This window comes from Lytechinus pictus, chromosome 1, assembly GCF_037042905.1.
Source record: "Lytechinus pictus isolate F3 Inbred chromosome 1, Lp3.0, whole genome shotgun sequence".
In the NCBI taxonomy this organism is placed as follows: Eukaryota; Metazoa; Echinodermata; class Echinoidea; order Temnopleuroida; family Toxopneustidae; genus Lytechinus; species Lytechinus pictus.
In genome coordinates, this window is record NC_087245.1 from 41,419,360 (window position 1) to 41,439,904 (window position 20,545).

Consider the following 20,545-nt stretch of genomic DNA (forward strand, 5'->3'; position numbering starts at 1 on the left):
AATGAAGCAATTGCTCTTCTACTCCTTTCGCTGCATATATAAGGTGAGGGTTGGGGTTTTGATAGAGTTTGGGTTCAAAATGTGAAGATTGGGGTCAGGTTTGAAGCTTGGGATTGTATTTGGCTAGATGCGCATGTTTTTTGGTACAACCAAACTTTTTGCTTCCATTCAGCCATGTCCAGCTGGTCTTGAGCTCTGGAGGTGAATTGTTCGCCAAAGAGATCTCACACAAAGAAATACATCTAACGTGCAAAACTTCTTACCCCAAAAATATATTTCCACATATAAATTAAGATATCATGGCTATTTTCTATGACTTCGAGAGCTCAAGATCAACTTTAAATCTATAAAAAGAGATTAATATAAATTTGAACAATGACCTCCAAAACAGAGTACAATGTGAAGACCATCATCCATTGCATGTGACAATGTACTTTATTCATAGTTCTTTTGTGTGTGTGTTTGTGGTGATGTATGGCATGTTAGTTCATCCTCCTGATGAAGTCATTGATGAACTTCTCACGGTTGCCATAGTCGCCGCCCTCGACCCAGTGATTGCCCTTCTTTCGGTAGCCGTTGCGGGGCGAGCTGAGTTTGAAGGGCCAGAGGAAGTTGGAGGCTTGCTTGAAGTTGGGGCCAGCGGTGAAGATCTCATGGATTAGATCCTCCACGCAGATGATACCAAATTTGCCTGCAGATTAGAACAGATGAAAAGTCACTGGGTAACAATATATAAAAGAAATGAATTGTTACAAGTCCATCCCATTGTATAACTCAGTCACATTTGCTCTACAGCAATTCAGTAAATACCCCCAAAATTGCCAAAGTTTGTTGACCCTAAATGACCTTTGGTCTTGGTCTTGTGACCTGAAACTTGCACAAGATGCTCATTGATACTTGATTACTCTTTTATCCAAGTTTCATCAACTAGATCCATAAACTTTCAGTTATGATGGCATTTCAACAATTTCCCCCAACATGGGCAAAGTTCATTGACCCTGGTCATAGGGCCTAAAAGCCGCACAGAATGTTCGGTGACACTTACTTGCTCTTATGACCAGGTTTCATGAACTAGATCCATAAACTTTTAAAGTTATGATGGCAATTCAACAAATATCCATCATGGCCAAAGTTTGTTGACCCCAAATGACCTTTGACCTTGGTCATGTGACTTGAAACTCAGGCATGATGTTCAGTTCAAGATTTTCTACACAACTTCCAAATACTTCAATAAAACAATATTAAAGTGACATATCAATAAGCATACTGGTATTAAACTTGAATAGGTGGACCTTCCATAAGTCAAACATTCGTCCAAGAAGCATTTTTTAAGACCACTTGTCGAGGTGCCGTGGCGATATGGTCTAAGGCACCTGACTATACGTGGAAGGTCCAGGGTTCGATCCCCGACCGCTGCACCTATGTCTGTGAGCAAGGCATTTAATCGACAATGCTCTTTTATCCTGCATTCATTTAAATGGAAATGCTATATGCATTCTTGCTAGCACTAGGCAAGGCTCGACATTAGCGGTGGCCCGGTGGCCCGGGGCCACCAGAAATTCACCTCGGGCAACCATTATTGAAAAAATATTAAGTTTTGGTGGCCCGAATTGGGCAACCAATAATTCTCAGAATAGCGCAATTTTTCTCCCCATTTTGCACGCATTTATCAACTTTCTACAGTTCAAATTGCAAGCCAGTTCGTCATGCGCCCTTTTTGTTGATCTACACACAAACACACACACAAAGTTGGCCTACCGCTATAGCATTAAGTAGCTTTTATCCAACCGGCCGCGCCGGCCGGCTGGCTTGAGCTTTGCATATGCTTGAAGCAGCTGTGCGCGCGTTAGCAGCCTATTCAGACTCAGGGAGCTGCAATACGAAATGTTGCTGCTAAGAAATCTTCCACAGAACTGTGAAAATCCAAGTCAAAGTCACATTTTACACCAATGAAATGCCCTTCTACAGACCTTTTTGCTAAAATCTGGTGTATCCTGATTATTTGCAAGCATTAAAAAGAGGAATCATGACCTCTCTTTTGACTCAAAAAGACTGATTTCCAAATGAAAATAATACACATAAAAACACATAGGTGAGTACATCACAGTCCCACATGTGCATTTGTATGTATGTTGTTACTTGGTTTCTTTCGAAGCTGTGTCTTTTCCGGTCTTTTCTAGCCAAAAATAAACAGACAGTTACTTTCATTCTTTCTTGTTTATAAATGACTTCTTAAACAACTCTTGAGAAAGTAAATACTTTGGGAAGGCATTTCATTAATATGAAATGTGAATTTTTCCAACATTTTGGCAAATTTAGGGAAGGAATTTTCTTACACTTTTTTTTGCCCTTTTATTATTTTCTTTCATTTTTTTTGACAGTGGTTAAACCATTTATACCCATTTATTCGTTTTTAATGTTTTTCTTTATATTTTTCGGGCCACCAAACTTTAATATCGGGCCACCAAAAAAAATTATTTGAAGGTTTTGGTGGCCCGAACGGGCCACCACCAAAAAAAGTTAATGTGGAGCCTTGCACTAGGTGTGCACTTGTTAAAATTTGAAGAAAAAAAATTAAGACCGAACTATGCAAAACGTGTCATACATCTCTTCTTCAAAGTTTGTTTCCCCAAATCGAACAGATTTCTCTGTTCCAAAAGAACTAGTCAATCACTGCAGTGAAGCAATTGTGCACATCAAAGTCCTCCCTCTTCTGGGATCAATGCTACAATATTCTAAAGTCCAAAAAATACTTACCAAGTGCACCCTCGATGATGGCGTTGTCAGTGATGGGGATGCGGCTACCGTTCTGAACCTTGGCAAATCCACGCTTGTAGATCAACTCACGGACAGACTTCAGATTGGGGTACCTGCAAATTAAGCACCAAATATCAGCTTTCGTAAACAAGGTTGCAACAATTACAGCCCGTCGTTTATTTCAGGGATTATTCAATCCTGCTCATTATGCATTTCTGTGAGCAGTACCAAACAAAATACATGTAAATTCACTGAATGTATTGAGAATGTTTTGGGTACCTGGTAGCTTAAAATCAGAAATAATCTTTCTGCCAGAAATTCTGTTCTGTTACATCAAAATGTTCATCCCTTGACTGAACAACCTTTACCATGAGTCAGCTCTTGGTTTTTCATTGCGATGAAACTGGAATATATGTACAGGCGATTATTACTCAAGTTATTTACATGAATACACCCGTACCGTCCGGACAGACATTTAGTCAAGGTAAATGCAGAACTACATGTAGAACAGTAACAACAAAATTATATCAGCATTCCTTACAGTTTAATCTTCAACCCCATCTCCCACCCCAAACCAACTGAATCCCCCCGCAAACAACCTGTATAATATTGCAACAGTTAAGACAGTTCCTTCCTCTTTGGTAACCATATGCTCACTGAAAAAAAGCCTTGCATTTTACAGAAATTATACTAATTCTAATAGATTACTACAAAATTCTCATTCAAATTGATCAAAATTGGAATAAAAACTTTGAACAAGATTTTGCAAAAGATTTGGCCTTTTACCACACCTACTACGGCAGAAATGTTGAAGAAAACACAAAATACATTCAAATTATTTGCACCATATTATAAAACAAATAGAAAATCCCATTATAGTCGGTAAGAAAGAATATGGCCGCACCCGAAAGTCGGTGCAAAATTTAACTCTATTTGGGTCGATTTGACCCCCCCCTTTCAGATCTTGGCTGCCAATCGCACAATCACAGCAAAAAATTGCAAGCGCATGGGGCCAAATGTAAGGTACAAGACTGTGTAGCAGAATTTTCAAAACAAGTGGAACACCTCTGGCAGTCTTGCCTGCATTTCGCGAATCAATAAAGCAGCAGCACTGACTTGGAAAACAAAACAAAGATGAAATTCTTATTCACAAGTGGAGCGCCTCTGGCAGTCTCACCTGCATTACGGGATTCAATATAGCAGCAGTGCTGACTTTGAAAACTAAGTACTATAGAATAATCATTCACAAAAAACACCATTCATATAATGATACAATACTACGTTCATTGACCCTAAATGACATTTGACCTTGATCATGTGACCAAAGACTTGTCAGTGATACTTGATGGCCGTATCTCCACATTTCATTTACTATATCCATAAACTTTGAAAGTTATGACAGCAATTTGATAATAACCTTCAACATGGCCAAAGTTCATTGACCTTAAATGACCTTTAACTATGGTCATGTGACCTGAAACTCGCACGAGATGTTCAGTAATACTTGATTACTCTTATGTCCAAATTTTATGAACTAGATCCATACACTTTCAGAGTTCTGATGGTTATTCATCAAATACCCCCACATGGCCAAAGTTCATTGAGCTTAAATGACCTTTGACCTTGGTCATGTGACCTGAAACTCGCACAGGATATTCAGTGATACTTGATTACTCTTATGTCTAAGTATTATGAATCAGATCCATAAACTTTCGAATATTGATGGTGATTCAACAAATACCCCCAACTTGGTCAAAGTTCATTGACCCTAAATGACCTTTGACATTGGTCATATGACTTGAAACTCAGGCAGGACATTCAGTAATACTTGATTACCCTTATGACCAAGTTTCATAAACTAGGTCCATATATTTTCGACGTTGTGACAAAATTTCAAAAACTTATTCTAAGGTTAAGATTTTGATGTTGATTCCCCCAACATGGTCTAAGTTCATTGACCCTAACTGACCTTTGACCTCAGTCATGTGACCTGAAACTCAGGAAGGATGTTCAGTAATACTTGATTAACCTTATGTACAAGTTTCATGAACTAGGTCCATATACTTTCTAAGTTATGCTGTCATTTCAAAAACTTAACTGATTAAGATTTGGTGTTGACGCCACCGCCGCCGCCGTCGGAAAAGCAGCGCCTGTAGTCTCACTCTGCTATGCAGGTGAGACAAAAACTGGACAATTCAGCTAAAAACTTAACGGTTGGCAACACTGGGATCCTTTTGTGATCATATTGCATACGTAAATCCATTTAAACTACCAAAAGTAAAAAATAATCATGATTTACTTTGAAAATACAATTTGAATTGATTTTGTATAAGAAATCATGTTTTGAGCAATTTTGGGGTTGACACATTTATCATGACAGTGTGTCTCATTTTCGCAGAAAAGTTAAATTCATTTACGGCGGGTGCAATTGACTCCCTCCCCCAGTTAACTACGGGTTGTATTTGATATCTCAGTTTTAGCATGCAATCAATATGGACAAGCAATCTTGGGGAGCATGACATTGACTTAACTGCATGTAGCCGAGAACTGATTAAGTGCTTCATAATCAAATCCTCAGCGCTGGCGACTAGGCCAGATCCCACTTGTCGATGACGGCACATACCCATGTTGGGACCTGCCGAGTTTCACAACAACCTATCCAGTATTTCTCCAGATTTCAAGTTTATGATGTATCTCTGGCATTTATGTGATCCAGAGACATAAAAATTGGAATCTTCATCTACAATGGGCCATCTTTTAATTCCTGCTTTTTCAGCAACTGACTTACCCCCAGGCAATGTAGGGCTCCACCAACCTCAGCATCTGTAGAGTAGCCTTGTTGAGGCGGACAAAGACTCCATTGTGGATCTGTCGCAGGCGGAGCAGCTGGAGGACCTTGCGGACACGGGGGCTGACGCCATTGATACTTTAAAGAGAAACAATTAGTTATGTAAAGTTAGGATTCTACTAAGTTTTGACAACATACCAGGAATTGTGAGAAATATAATTCATCATATTATACTTTCAATGCATAGACCTAGTCCCAACTGCCCATATTTGAGGATGCAAGCTGCAAATTTCAGAATATTTAAAGGAGAATTAAACCCTTGAAACCAGCTGAATCCATATCAAAGAGAAAAATCAAAGAAACATATTGTTGAAAGTTTGAGGAAGATTGAATGAATAATAAGAAAGTTATGAGCATTTGAATATTGAGATCACTAATGCCATGTAGATCCTCCTATTGGCAATGCGACCAAGATCTGTGATGTCACACACGTACAACTCCCTCATTGCTTTAGTACTTATTTCACTTATATTCTCACTTTTATAGAGTCTATCACAAGGTGAGGTGTTCTCTTTATGAGAAGACAAGTACAGAGGTTTCACAACATTATATCATTGATGAATCGTTTGTCATATGATTAGAATGAGCAAAAAGAGATGTTTTGGGGTATATTTTCAGTGTCCAAAAGGGGAGAGTTGTTCATCTGTGATATCATAGATCTTGGTTGCGTTGCCAATGGGAGGATCTCCATAGCATTAGTGATCTCGACATTCAAATGCTCATAACTCTTCTATTGCTAGTCCTATTTTACTCAAACTTTTGTTGATCTTATTCTTTGATTTTTCTGCTTTCACAAAAGCTAACTTGCTCCAAGAGTTTCATTCTCCTTTAAGGGTAAGGCAATTCTTGTCTAGGACACATTTCTAGCTCACTAAATTATCAAGGCTAAGTAAAGGGCCAAGCAGAGCAATCAATGGGGCATCTGAGTCAATAGCCTAGGCGCCACCAAGACATTTAACCCTTATTAAACGGGGGGGGGGGTCAATTTGACCCCCCTCAACAAATTTTGTCACTACGCTGTCGCACAAATTTTCTTGACTGCGCGGCTCACTGACTTTTTACTTTCAAGTCATGCGCATCTTTTGAGACCAAATTTGCGACGCCCGGGTACGCGGTTCCAAAATTACGCAATGTTTTGTAAGTGCATGTCAGACCAGAAATTGCTCAAAAACGTGATTCCGTGTAAAAAGTCAATGCAAATTGACATAAATATATAAGTATATATATATTAATAAATACATAAGAATTAAAAAACAATAAAATACATGAGAAATTAATTATATTTTTGCTTTTTGTAGATATTTGTTAGAAATGTAATAATTGATACTCCCACCTAAAATAAGCATTTTACTAGCTCTATAAAATGAGTTAAAGGCAAATACATACACAAAAAACAAAATTTATGGCAAATTTCATATGCTTATTTGCATAATTAATAAAAAATATTACAAATTTTTTTTTTGAAAATTTTACTATACACTCTTGTAGTTTAAATCCGGCTCTACGCGCTTGCAATTTTTTGCGGCAATTGCGCAATCAGCGGTCGAGATCTATATACTGGTCCGAAATAGCCCAGTTATGATAGGGTTAAGACAAATAAAAATGAAATTCTTATGCACACAAATCCAATGGGAATATCAAAACTCTGTGATAAAGTAATCTAAACTGCACAGGAGCTAAATCCCCCAGTATACTGTAGCACATTTGTTGGGTCAGGTTAGTATTACTAACGTCCTACCTTGCACATTTATATTACAAGTGTGAATGTGGCCTCGGATTAATCTAAGCCCTGAAATGACACTTCATATTCCAGCTTATTTGATAGTGTGGGGACACTCACCCTCTGATCCTGACGACAAATGCTAGTCTGGGTTCATCTTCAACATAGAAGTTTCCATGCTTGCGAGCCTGGCGATGAAGACGTACAGCGTCACGCTCACGCTTCTTGTACTCCCTGATGTAGTCTTCTGCACGCTTGAAGATCACACGTCTCTTCTTGGCATTCTCCTGTAAGTTTAAGATTTTTTAATCCTTAGTTTAAAGCCTGTCTTGTGTTTCTTTAAATCCCATTCCACTATTCCAATTCATGACGAACATGGATGCCCTGAAAAAGTTGATGTGAAGGATAACACAAAGCTCAGCAATGATCGTAGAACATCTTTCTACGATTGATTCCATTCGCTACAATGTATAATCAACTGTAGAAATCAAGCGTACGATTAATCGCTAACCTTTGTGTTACGGGACTTTAAATTTTTACATCAAAATTCAATTTTGATCGGGTACCCAATCAAAATAAATATTACTTCTTTTTATAAAACCACTCGCTCCTAGATACATACAATGCAGCCCCCAAAATAGTGTTCTTGAGACTATGATGAAATTTTAGATTTGGCAAACCAAATTCATTATAAAGCCTAAAAATACAAAAAGTTAATATTTCACCTTCTTGGCAAGGAGGCGAGCTTGTGCCCTCTTAGCCTTCTCAGTTTGTCGGTTCTTCCTCTTCTTCAGAAGGGATTCTGGTGCCGTTGGCAGCTTCTTTGGCGCACTATAAGAAATAAAAATGAATGACAAACAATTATATTTTAAAATCACAAATCAGATCATCCTGGGGTGACTTGCCATTTATGAATCATGCAGGATTATCATAAAGGATCACTTGTCATGCAGAACTCAAGAACAAAAATACAATAGGCCAATCGACCTTAGGGAGATTCCAAGCAAAAGCGGACATTTTCCCAAAATTTATGGAAGTTCATAAATACAAAGGGGCATCATAATAATAATTAGCCTAAATTTTCTTTTTACACATCTCCTAATAGGAGAATCAGAACCATACAAAAAATGACATCGAAGAGACTACAGGATCTACACAGAAGAGGCGCACGCCGTACGGCCAATATCAGAGACTTTTCTAAAGAATTTGGGTATCCAATTTCATGGACAGTCTCCAGTTTGGGAGACCAATTTTCTTTGTTTACATATGCTGCAAAAGGATTACCTTGGCAGCAAATAAAAATGTGAAAAGCAGATTCCTCATGAAAAATTACCCCTTTTCACCGTCTACTTTAAAAATTCATCGTCTAGACCTCTACTTTTGTTTTTATAAGGATTTTTGTTGTCATCCACACACAAAATGGGCTTCTGACCTCAGTGGGACAAAATTTCAGATGGAAAAAAATCATACTTTTGTTGGTGTTGTTTCTTTTGTTCTTTTGCAAAGTCTCCAATATGGGAGATCGTCTCCCTAATATTGGAGAGTCTCCATTATTGGCCGTGTGCCTCTACTGATCTACAGATACCAGTATTTCATTTTACTCAATTTCAATTGAACAGAAAGCTATTGTTAGGGTGTCTGGAGAAAAAAGTTATTTTTCTTATTTCAAGAAAATATCACATTTTCTTTGTGAATTTTAATGGAAATAACCTTCAGACTGACAGAAATGTAATTTTTTTTGTAGATCTAGGGGCCTAATGGTTGCAAAAAAGAATGAAATCAGGTAAATTTTCAGCATTTTCCTGCCATAGACTGTGTAGTTAAGAAATGGACACACACAAATCCAAATTTTTTTATTCTGAGAGCTGCTATAAATAAATGTATTCTTGATGCCAAAAACTTGCCCAAAGTGCCTACTAGGAATTTTGATGCTCTTTCTGATGGTATGATTTTTTAAATGATTTGGAAATCAGATCACAATGAAAATTGCGGCAAAGTGAATAAAATTGTGCCAAACAGAAATTCATTTTCCCATAGTTAACGCATGAGGTCATTCCATCTGGATTCACCCAGTGGTTGCACCCAACCCTCTCAAGTTTTTATTGTAAATTGGTACACATAAAATTCCCCATGGCCCAAGCACAAAACAAAAAATTAGTCCAATCGGTCCGTCGGTTCTCGCGCTACGGCCCGCCCTTTTCTCCTTGTTTTGACAAAAATGGGCGTGACCTTCAACTTTCAATGGCCATTGCATCGTAACGTATTGACAAATTTTCACGAAGCTGGTACCATTCAAAAGGAAATTAAGAGGAATCCAAAACATGCATCAAATAATGTATTGGAGCGATTATAAGGTAATGACCTTTGACCTTTACTTCGACCCCCGGACAAATAATTCTTAAACATGATTTTCGTGTATGTTGATTATTAGTATAATATTGACAAAATATGTTAAAACCAATGACGATATTTTATTTCTTCACCTTTTAAAACTCTTCCAAAGATACCAAATTATCTGATCTGAAATTTCACCCTAGTCCCACATACTGATATTCATGTTAGAAAAGCGTTTACCAGTCCCATGATACATGATTTCTTCCAATTTTAGTTACACTTACAGTATGCAAACAGATGAAAAGAACTAAGCTCATGATTTAACAAATGAAACATTAAACATTTATGCTCATGAATAGGTATCTGTTTAGGTATTTTGATGTTGGGCAATATATAATAACTCAGTCATAATTAGAAAACTGCTGGGAACTGCAATATCTGTTTTCTAGTAAGCTGTACTCCCCCAAAGTGGGAAATGGTAATCTCAACACACACACAAATAAGGGTTTGCAATTTATCTCTAAATCATTATTTAAAATGATCATATAAACTTGCCCTTACAACTGTACTGTCAGAAGTCCCTGAATTTTCTCTTTCCATACATCCCAAAGGCCAAACATTAGTTAGAAATGAATTCAGATCGCAATTCAGCAGCCTAAATTTCCCGAAAAAATGTGCCATATTTTCCCCTAAATCAGCCTGTTTTGCTGACACTTTTCAGTGTGGCTTCAGTTCAGACACCCTACTCTTTTGTTTTTTTTGAAATATTCAGTTGGATATATTGTAGTCTTCTTACTCTTAGACTCTATAAGACTATATTCTGAAGGAGTGAAGGTCGACTTTATCGTGATATTACTTAGCTAGTCACCTCTCTTCTCGTGTGCGTGCACTCGGTGTGTACTACAAGGTCAATGGGAGTTGAAAGAAGTCACCAGCGCTGACAAAATGAACGGCAGTGAATGAACTGGTGGGTGTTTCATAAAGCTGTTCGTAAGTTAGAGGGACTTTAAGTTTAAGAACGACTGGCGATCCTTTCTTGTAATTGGTAGGCCCTATCACCAGTAGAGGCGCACGGCCAATATGGGAGACTCTCTCCAATAGGGGAGACAATCTCCCACATTATTTGGAGACTTGCTTTGCAAAAGGACAACAGAAACAACACTAACAAAAGCATGATTTTTTCCACCCAAAATTTTGTCTCACTGAGGTCAGAAGCCCATTTCTTTGTTTTGTGTGTGATTAACAACAAAAATCCTTATCAAAACAAAAGTAGACGGTGAATATTTAAAGTAGACGGTGAAAAGGGGTAATTTTTCATGAGGAATCTGCTTATCACATTTTTATTTGCCGCCAAGGTAATCCTTTTGCAGCAAATGTAAACAAAGGAAATTGGACTCCAAAACTGGAGACTGTCTTACAAAAGTCTCTGATATTGGACTCTTGGAGTTGGAGATAATCTCCCACATTGGAGACAGTCTCCAATATTGGCCGTGCGCCTCTACTGATCACCATTAAATATTCATTGGTGATTATCAAATGCGTAAGATATGATCACCACTAGACACCAGTCGTTCGTGAAGTCGCTCTTAACTTACATTACAAACAGCTTTTTTTTTAGGCCCCTAATCATTCATAGACATTGTTAATGACGACTGACGTTAATGTTATTGACTTTGTGTAGGACAAAACTAAAAAGTCATAAGTCACAACCATGATGAACGTCAACGAGCGCACACACACGAGAAGAGGTGACTTATTTCAGGATAAGGCCCATCATTATGCATCATATCATAATATCATAATAAAGTGAAATGCCTGCCCATGACCATGTACCGTACGCGACCGTACACACACTGCATCGTTCTTGGGTTCCGTACGGGTGCTCTTCGGCCTAAGCTAATTCATTGGTGTGAACATGTAACACAAAATTTAGAAAAAATAGTTCAACATCAATGGAAATATTTTGAGTGCATTGATCATGATCATTTCAAGCATAAGAACCAACGGTACAATCTGTAAAATAATAAAGGATTAACTGGATTTGAGGAGATTGTTCAAGGGAATACTCTTTTCGTACCTATCTGCCATGTTGGACCAAGTCGAAAAGGACTCTATTCATTGGGTAAATTTTGTACTTAGGTGGCGCTATTTTTTCCCCAACAACCATGTTTAACAGTCATGGCATCATGGACAGTGCGTATCAAAAAAAAGTTTACACTTTGAAAAAATCCTGTAAAATTATACATTTGTAATATCCTGAAGATTTTTCCACATTTTAACATTGGTACAGATCCATTTAAGCAAATGACGATATAACTGTCGAAAAATATTTCTGCTTGAGTGAGCACCACTTACTTTTGAAAAATTAGTGAAAAATGATTTGCCAGAACTTTGAAATAGTTATGCGAATAAAAGTAGACCTTAATCATGAAGAACACGTGGAATTTAGCTAGTAAAATTGATTTGAAGATATCTTTTACCATTCTTGACTTGTTTCTTTGCCCAAAACACTTCAAAAAGTGCATTTCAACCCACCCCACACACCGAGGCCATCGTGACGATATTTGCTTTACACTGAGCTGTGATTTACATGAAATGGCTTAGGCTTGATTTTCATTTTGTTAATCATTGTCAAGCTTGGGAAAAGTGTGGAGCACTAGCGTACCTACGGGGGGGGCAGGGGGGGCACTCTGCCCCCCCTGACGAGATTTTGAAGACCTTTTTTTTTTTTTTTTTTTTTTTTTTTTTTTTTTTTTTGCTTGTCAAATTTTTTCTGGTACGAAAATCTTTATTTTGTATTGATGACCCCTTTTTTTTTTTTTTGCTTGACAAATTTTTTCTGGTACGAAAATCTTTATTTTGTATTGATGACCCCTTTTTTTTTTTTTTTTTTTTTTTTTTTTTTTTTTTTTGCTTGTCAAATTTTTGGGCGGCCAATTTTGCCCCCCCTGTGAAAAATCCTAGGTACGCCACTGGTGTGGAGAAACAAGTATTAAATGAAAAATGAAATGTAAACCCACTTTAAATGATAAAAACTTAGTGAAAAAAAATGCAAGCGTGCAGCCCCAACCAAAATTGTTATTGTTGTAATTATATTACCTAAAAGTTGTTCTCTACCCTTTTCCTGTCCCTGGTCAGCCCAGTCCGTCCTCACTATCGGTACAGAGAGCTTTGAAAGTCGCATTGCGTAAAAATCACAATTTACCGATAAAAGTGTACAGTTTAATTGACATATACCGACCAAGATGGTGAAACTAAAAACCGAATCAGTTGGAACAGCCCTGTGTGCCCGACAGTTTATCATTTTTTTCCGACATACTGCAGTCCAGTTTTTGTTTCCCCTTTCGCTTATACTATTCCTTCTTTTTCCCCTTCCCCCTTTTTTCTCTCTTTCCTTTTTTCCTCTTTTCTTTCCCTTTTTCGCTTCCTTTTTTTTTGCTTGTGACTCGTCAGGGGGGGCAGTCTGCCCCCCTGCCCTCCCCCCCCCCTCAGGTACGCTAGTGGTTGGAGGACTGAAAAGCTCAAATTTTGAGGTCTCCCAACGAATAATGTGGATTAAACGTGTGCTAGACGGAGAGCCAAAGTTCGGGTTGGAAAGCAACCTTCGAATATTTTTTATTAGTTCTTTGGGTGGTCGAATCATACTTCTGTATAATTATGATACCAGTAAAATGAATTTGAAAGGTATACCATTATTTTACATAGAAATGCTGAAGGCATGGTACGAATTGGATAAATGTAGACATTTGGAGGGAAAAGTAATACCATTATTTTTAATAACAAGCGTATATGCCTCAATAATAAGACCTTTTTTTATAATGAATTATTTCAGAAAGGTATAGTTAAGGTCTCGGATATAATAGTTGGAGGTCAATTAAGACCAGTTTCATATTGGTATAATCTGAAATTTTCATCTGAAAACTTGCTCAGAATTCAAATTTTTTTAGTAATAACAAAAGAGTGGATACAGGTGATTGTATGGAAGTGGATACAGACAACTTTAAAATTGAATTGATGATATTTGGGCATGTTCAGAAACTATGTAATATAAAATCTAGACGAATATATGACCACTAATTGAAAAATGTCAAAATGATTATGTATTTCATGTTACAGATGGGCAATCCGAATATGATCTGGGAATGGGGGAATTGCACTAGCGTACCTAAGGGGGGGGGGGCAGGGTGAGCAGACTGCCCCCCTGACGAGTCACAACTCATGCAGGGGACGTATCCCTGCCCCCCTGACGAGTCACAACTGATACAGGGGACGTGCCCCCCCCCCCTTTTGAATCTGAAGACCCTTTTTTTTGCTTGTCAAATTTTTTCTGGTCAGGAATCCCTTTTTTTGGTTGAAGACGTTTTTTTTTTTTTTTTTTTTTTTTGCATGTCAAATTTTTTCGCGGACGAAATATCCTCCTAAAAATTTGCCCCCCTTCTGGAAAATCCTAGGTAAGCCAGTGGGGAATTGAAAGAAGTATTTCTGAGACTGAAATGTGCAATGCTATGCAATAAACACAGAGAATTTCGATACAAACAATTACAGGGGGCTGCATACAAGAAAAGGGAACTTTTTTAATTTGGCTTTGAGATAGATCATTAATTTTTGTTCCTTTTGTAAAAAAGAAGTTGAGTCTTACCAACACTAAGTTTTCTATTGTCCTGAAGTTAAGCGATTATGGGAAGAGATGAGTAAAATATTTCAAGTGAGTGAACTTGGCAGTGATAGTTGGAAAACAATTTTCATGGGGATATCTGGAAATACCACAAAAGTATCTTTAATAAATTGTATTATAATCTTAATTAAGCATATTATTCTTAGTTCAAGAAAACAGGGAATATTACCAAATATAGAAAGTGACACATTTGGTTAAAGGACAAGTCCACACCACTTAAAAGTTTATTTGAATAAAGAGAGAAAAATCCAACAAACATAACACTGAAAATTTCATCAAAATCGGATGTAAAATAAGAAAGTTATATATGACACTTTAAAGTTTTGCTTAATTTCACAAAACAGTTATATGTACATCCTGGTCGGTATGCAAATGAGGAGACTGATGACATCATCCACTCATTATTTCTTTTGTATTTTATTATATGAAATATGAAATATTCTAATTTTCTCCTCATTGTCAAGTGAAACAACAATAATTCCTCCCTGAACGTATGGAATTAGCATTGTTTAATACTATATGGTTCAGTCAAGTTGGTCCATCTTGTCAAATTTGGTAAAAATGAAATATTGTATAATTCAAACAATAAAAAACAAAAGATATAGTGAGTGAGGGACATCATCGACTGTCTCATTTGCTTGTCATTGAGTTGTGCATATCACTGTTTTTTTGAAAAATAAGCGAAACCTTTAAATGTCATAACTTTCTTATTTTACATCCGATTTTGATGAAATTTTCAGCGTTACGCTAGTTTGATTTTTCTCTATTTATTCAAATCAACATTTTCCTGTGGTGGACTTGACCTTTAAATATAGAGATACGGAATGTCAAATAGCGTTTAAAAATGGGAAGCCCGGGGGGAAGCTGGGGGTGCACCTAAGAAAATGGGAACAAATCATGCATACCTTTCTTAATCGATGTATTGGTTGCTTCATTTTTGTTTTTTGTTCAAATACAGTTAGTTGTACCAGAGCAGGATGTATCATGTATGGGTGTACGTGTGTATAGATGGATGTGTGAGTTTTGACGGGGAAAGGGGGGGGGGGGGGGAGTTGTGGGTGGTGGTGAGTTTTGAAGTGAGCTTGTGTGAGAGTCTGGGGAGAGAGATGAGGGGGAGGGGTTTGGGGTAAGGTCATGAGCTAGTGTGTATAGGGACGTTTTTAGGCTAACCTTCCTCTAATTAACCTTTAAAATCTTTTATTCAATTTGTTCTTGTACAATTATGTGCAAAAGAGATTATTTCTAATCTGTTCAGGGAAAAAAGGTAATCTTTTACAAAGTCTGTTTTTAATTTGTATATTGATATGTTTCTTTTTACATTGTTATGGACAGGGCCGTAGCTAGAGGGGGGGGGGGGTATGGGGGGGTGTGACACCCCCCCCCCCAACATTCATGGCAGTCGGCAAAATCATGTACCAGTTGGCAAAATGGAGGATAGGGGAGAAAAAGAAAGGAGAGAGGGGGAGAGAAAGAAAAAAGGGGGGAGAGAGAGAAAGAAAGAAAGAAAGAAAGAAAGAAAGAAAGAAAGAAAGAAAGAAAGAAAGAAAGAAAGAAAGAAAGAAAGAAAGAAAGAAAGAAAGAAAGAAAGAAAGAAAGAAAGAAAGAAAGAAAGAAAGAAAGAAAGAAAGAAAGAAAGAAAGAAAGAAAGAAAGAAAGAAAGAAGGGAAGGAAAGAAAGAAAGAAAAAAAAAGGAAAGAAAAATAGGGGTACTAACTTCCAATAAGGTTACGACTTTTAGAGTAAAGACAACCAGTTGGCAAATCAAAGTCCATGTAGCCAGGCTTAGAGCCCTACTAGTCAGCAAAATATAAAGGACAAATTATACCACAATTATTGACGATTTAACAAACACATTAGTTTTGTAAAATTAGAGGCAAGACTAGGTAAATAAATATGGGGTGGGATGAATTTCCAAGGTTTAAGTTGAATAATCAAAGCCAAAGTATAGTTGGCAAATTATAAAGTGGGCCTATTAAAGGGGAATCCAGCCTTGGCCATAAAACGTTGTGTTGGGAAGGAGAAAAATAAATAAAACAGAATGGTGAAAATTTGAAAGAAATCGGACAAGCAATAAGAAAGTTATAGCTGCTTTAAAATTGGGATCACTAATAGTATGTAGATTTCAAATTGGCAACTGGGTAAGTAAATTATGACAAGAGGCAAGGACAACTTTCCCACAGGCCATGTACTTTATTATCAGGGATTTGTGGTTTTCTCCTAAGTACCCATTCCCCTGGGGCAGTAATCAAAATATAACCCAGGTAGTATATTGTTTAATGTCCTCATGAAAGAAAAATATAATTTGAAATAAAACTTTTTGGAAAAATTACATTTTAGCCATAATATAAAGTGGAGTACATGGAAGACTAGTCCTTGCCTTACATCACTATGACATCCCATATGCGGCCAATTTGAAGTCTCCATGAGTATAGTGATTACCATTATTTACAACTTTTAAAAATTCATAACTTTCTTGTTGTGTGTCTAATATTGCTCAAACTTTCACCTATCAACTTGTCTGATTTTTCATTTTCTTATAAAAACAAGTTTTTATTTGGGTTGGATTCCCCTTTAAAGTGGCAGAACACTATACGCTCTACCAGTCAGCAAAGTGATGTACAAGTACTGCCCCATTTCAGATCTGAAAAGAATAGAACACAAGACTTAAAAAAATGGTAACTCTGCACTTGGCAAATTCATGAAGACAAGTCTACAACTTGTAGACTTGTCTACAAGTTTGCAGTTGGCAAAAAACACAAAAATGTTCTAAGTTATTTTTACTAAATTCTGTCGCCGAAGATTTTTTTATTTTATTTATGGTGTCAGAATGTGCTTGGGGTGGGGATGGGTGGGAGTGGGGGCAGGTTGGGGTTGCATCATTCCTGGTGCTCGCATTGTCTGACTAATGAGATATATAATCTTGTTGTATTTTAAGTCCATAAAGATTATTCACCAAATTATCTCCTCGCACATCAAGTTATTATTGTTTTATGTAGTGATGCTTTTTTCATGACTATATACTTAAAGTGATTGCCCCCTTTTAGGCCTTAATAAAACATTTCCAGTCTGTGCTTACGTTCGCATTGGTGTGGACCGATATAGATACCGGGCTGGTGTTAAATCAACACCGGCGTTTTTGCAGTGCACGAATTCCTAAAGACAGTCCTTAAAATGTCCCTTTTTCTGAGCTAATTATAACAAATTTTCAGCTCGCGCTTCGCGCTCGCATCACTTAATTAGTGAAATAGTAAATTCCTACAAACAAGCCATAGAATGCCCCTCTTCAGGTCTGAATTTCAAAAAATGTCAGCTCGCGCTTCTCGCTCGCAATATTTCATTAGTGAAATACGTATCATGTTCAAAAATTGTCAGCAAGCGCTTGGCGCTCGCATTAGATGAGTATGATGAGATACGTACGTACGCACTTCATAAATTCCAAAAGGTAGTCCTTAAAATGTTTCTTTTTAGGGTTAAGTTATGCAAAAAATTTCAGCTCGCACTTCGCGCTCGCATTGTTTGTTTTGTGAGACAGGTACGTATCATGATTACAAAACTTTGCTTATAATGTCCCTTTTTAGGACTGAATATCGAACATTTTCAGCTCGCGCTTCGCGCTCGCATTATTTGATCACCAAGATACATATCCGTTTAATGGCACAGTCCTTAAAATGTCTCTATTAGGTCAGTATACCTGGCAATTGAGTGGCTTCGCGTGCCCACTTAATGACTCTAAATTTTTGCTGGTGCCCCCCCCCCAAATGCCGTGACCCACGGTACGCCACTGTTAGCATGGAGTAGTAAAGGTCAATTAAAAATGAACAAATCTTTGATTTTGATATTATTAATTCATATAGGGTATATCATCATACTGCAAGTTTGCAACTACGGCACACTAGCCTTTCTATTTTGATCCAAAATGTTTATTTTTACAGTGCAAATATCTTTGTATATCTTTGTATAATTTACCATAAAGTATTCACAAAATGCCACTAAATCTAAAAATTCAAAATCTTTTAGCATGTGATTATTGTAGGGGGGGGGGGGCACATCCCCCATCAGACTCCCCTGTGCTCACGTTGGCGCTGTCACGCCAAATTTAGTTGGCAAATTTAGCTGGTACACCCCCCCCCAACAAAATGCTTCTGGCTACGGCCCTGGTTATGGAAGATAAATATTATTGGGCAGTTAACTTCATTTGTAATAATTCTGAAAATTTGTAATTGATATTGATATATTTATTTGTTTCGTATATAAAATCTTGATTTATATGAATTGTGATTGTAAACTTATTGATTTGAAAGAGAAGGAAAATAAAATAGGGCCTATTATTTTAAAAAAAATCTTTACCTTGCAATCGAAGTACTAACCCAGGACCAAAATCCAATTGAAACCAGTTGGATTTCCAACTGGTTACAATTGGTTTCAATTGGTTTTAACTGGTTTCAATTGGTTTTAACTGGAATTTAACAATTTCCAGTTGAAACCAATTGAAACCAGTTGGGCAACTGGAAATCCTAACTGGAACCAGTTGGGTAACTGGAAATGACTTCCAATTGGAAATGAAGTTCTAACTGGAACCAGTTGAGTAACTGGAAATCCCAACTGGAACCAGTTGGGCAACTGGAAATCCTAACTGGAACCAGTTGGGCAACTGGAAATCCTAACTGGAACCAGTTGGGTAACTGGAAATGACTTCCAATTGGAAATGATTTCTAACTGGAACCAGTTGAGTAACTGGAAATCCCAACTGGAACCAGTTGGGCAACTGGAAATCCTAACTGGAACCAGTTGGGTAACTGGAAATGACTTCCAACTGGAAATTATTTCTAACTGGAACCAGTTGGGTAACTGGAAATCCTAACTTGAACCATGTTGTTGTGTAACTGGAAATCCTAACTGGTACCAATTGGGTAACTGGAGATGACTTCTAACTGGAAAGATAGGTAACTGGAAATGAATTCTAATTGGAACCAGTTGGGTAACTAGAAATAAAACTGGAACCAGTTGGGTAACTGGAAATGATTTCCAATTGGTTTCCAATTGGAAATTTTCCAGATTTTCCAGTTACCCAACTGGATCCAATTGAAACCAGTTAATTTGCATATTATCTGCCAGTGTGCACAGATTAATGTTTTATGAGATTCATCATCATTAACAATGTATCTATTTAATTCTTTTCAATTTCAAGTGCCACACTTTTTAAAGATAAGTATTTAGAATACTTAGCAGTGAAAACCATGTTCATAAATGTTATAGATTATAATTAAAACAGATTAAAGGATAATTAGTACACCACTAACTGTTACCAAATTACATCAAATAAAAATACATATATTTGAAGATCTTCCATACAATATATACATATGAAAGTCTGTATTTTATCAATGCCCTTTACATTGGTATTAATAGACATATAATACTGCTTCTGTGTTGGCATATGAGCAATAGTTAGTGCAAATGCTAATTAATTTGTAACTAATTAAGTTCATTCCAATTAGTTCCAATTGGATCCAGTTGGAAACCAATTGGTTTCAACTGGTTCCAGTTGAAACCAGTTGCCTCCAATTGGTTTCAACTGGAACCAATTGAAACCAGTTGCCTCCATTGGATTCAATTGGTTTTAATAGGGAAATTGGAACAACTGGAACCAATTGCCAACTGGTTCCAGTTGCCCAATTGGTTTTAACTGGAACCAATTGGCAACTGGTTTTCAATTGGAACCAATTGGTTTTAACTGGAACCAATTGGCAACTGGTTTTCAATTGGAACCAGTTGTTCCAATTTCCCTATTGAAACCAGTTGGCCAACTGGTTTCAATTGGTTTTGCCCTAATTGGTTTTAACTGGATTTTGGTCCTGGGAAGTTATAATGGATTGAAAGTGTGTACAACCGAATTGAAGGGGGGGGGGGGGTAATATTTTTATGGACACGGGTCTTATACCCCCCAAAAGTACTATTTGAATTTAGCTTGGATATCAGCAAAAATAAAACAAAAGCAATGAAAATGCGCGAGTACAGCACGATCGACAGCTGAATTTATATTTATTTCCATTTTATTTCATTTATTATCATTATTATAATAATTATTATCATTATGATTGTTGTTATTATTATTATCATTATCATTATTATATTTTAGTATTTTTATTATGATGATGGTGATTATTATTTTTTTGAGGGGGGGGGGTGTAATTCCACAATTACTTACGTA

At 37.1% G+C, this 20,545-nt stretch overlaps 1 protein-coding gene across 1 annotated transcript; it reads right to left on the reverse strand.

Annotated features, from left to right (window-relative positions):
* Positions 1-412: 412 nt before the first annotated feature.
* LOC129263106 (large ribosomal subunit protein uL30-like) lies at positions 413-11,790 on the reverse strand. The gene is made up of 6 exons (XM_054901030.2): positions 11,737-11,790; positions 8,051-8,156; positions 7,446-7,612; positions 5,546-5,683; positions 2,758-2,870; positions 413-691 (listed from the first exon to the last, which is right to left on the reverse strand). The coding sequence occupies exons 1-6, from the start codon at positions 11,745-11,747 to the stop codon at positions 483-485; spliced, it is 744 nt and encodes a 247-aa protein (XP_054757005.1). The 5' UTR covers positions 11,748-11,790; the 3' UTR covers positions 413-482.
* Positions 11,791-20,545: the final 8,755 nt, after the last annotated feature.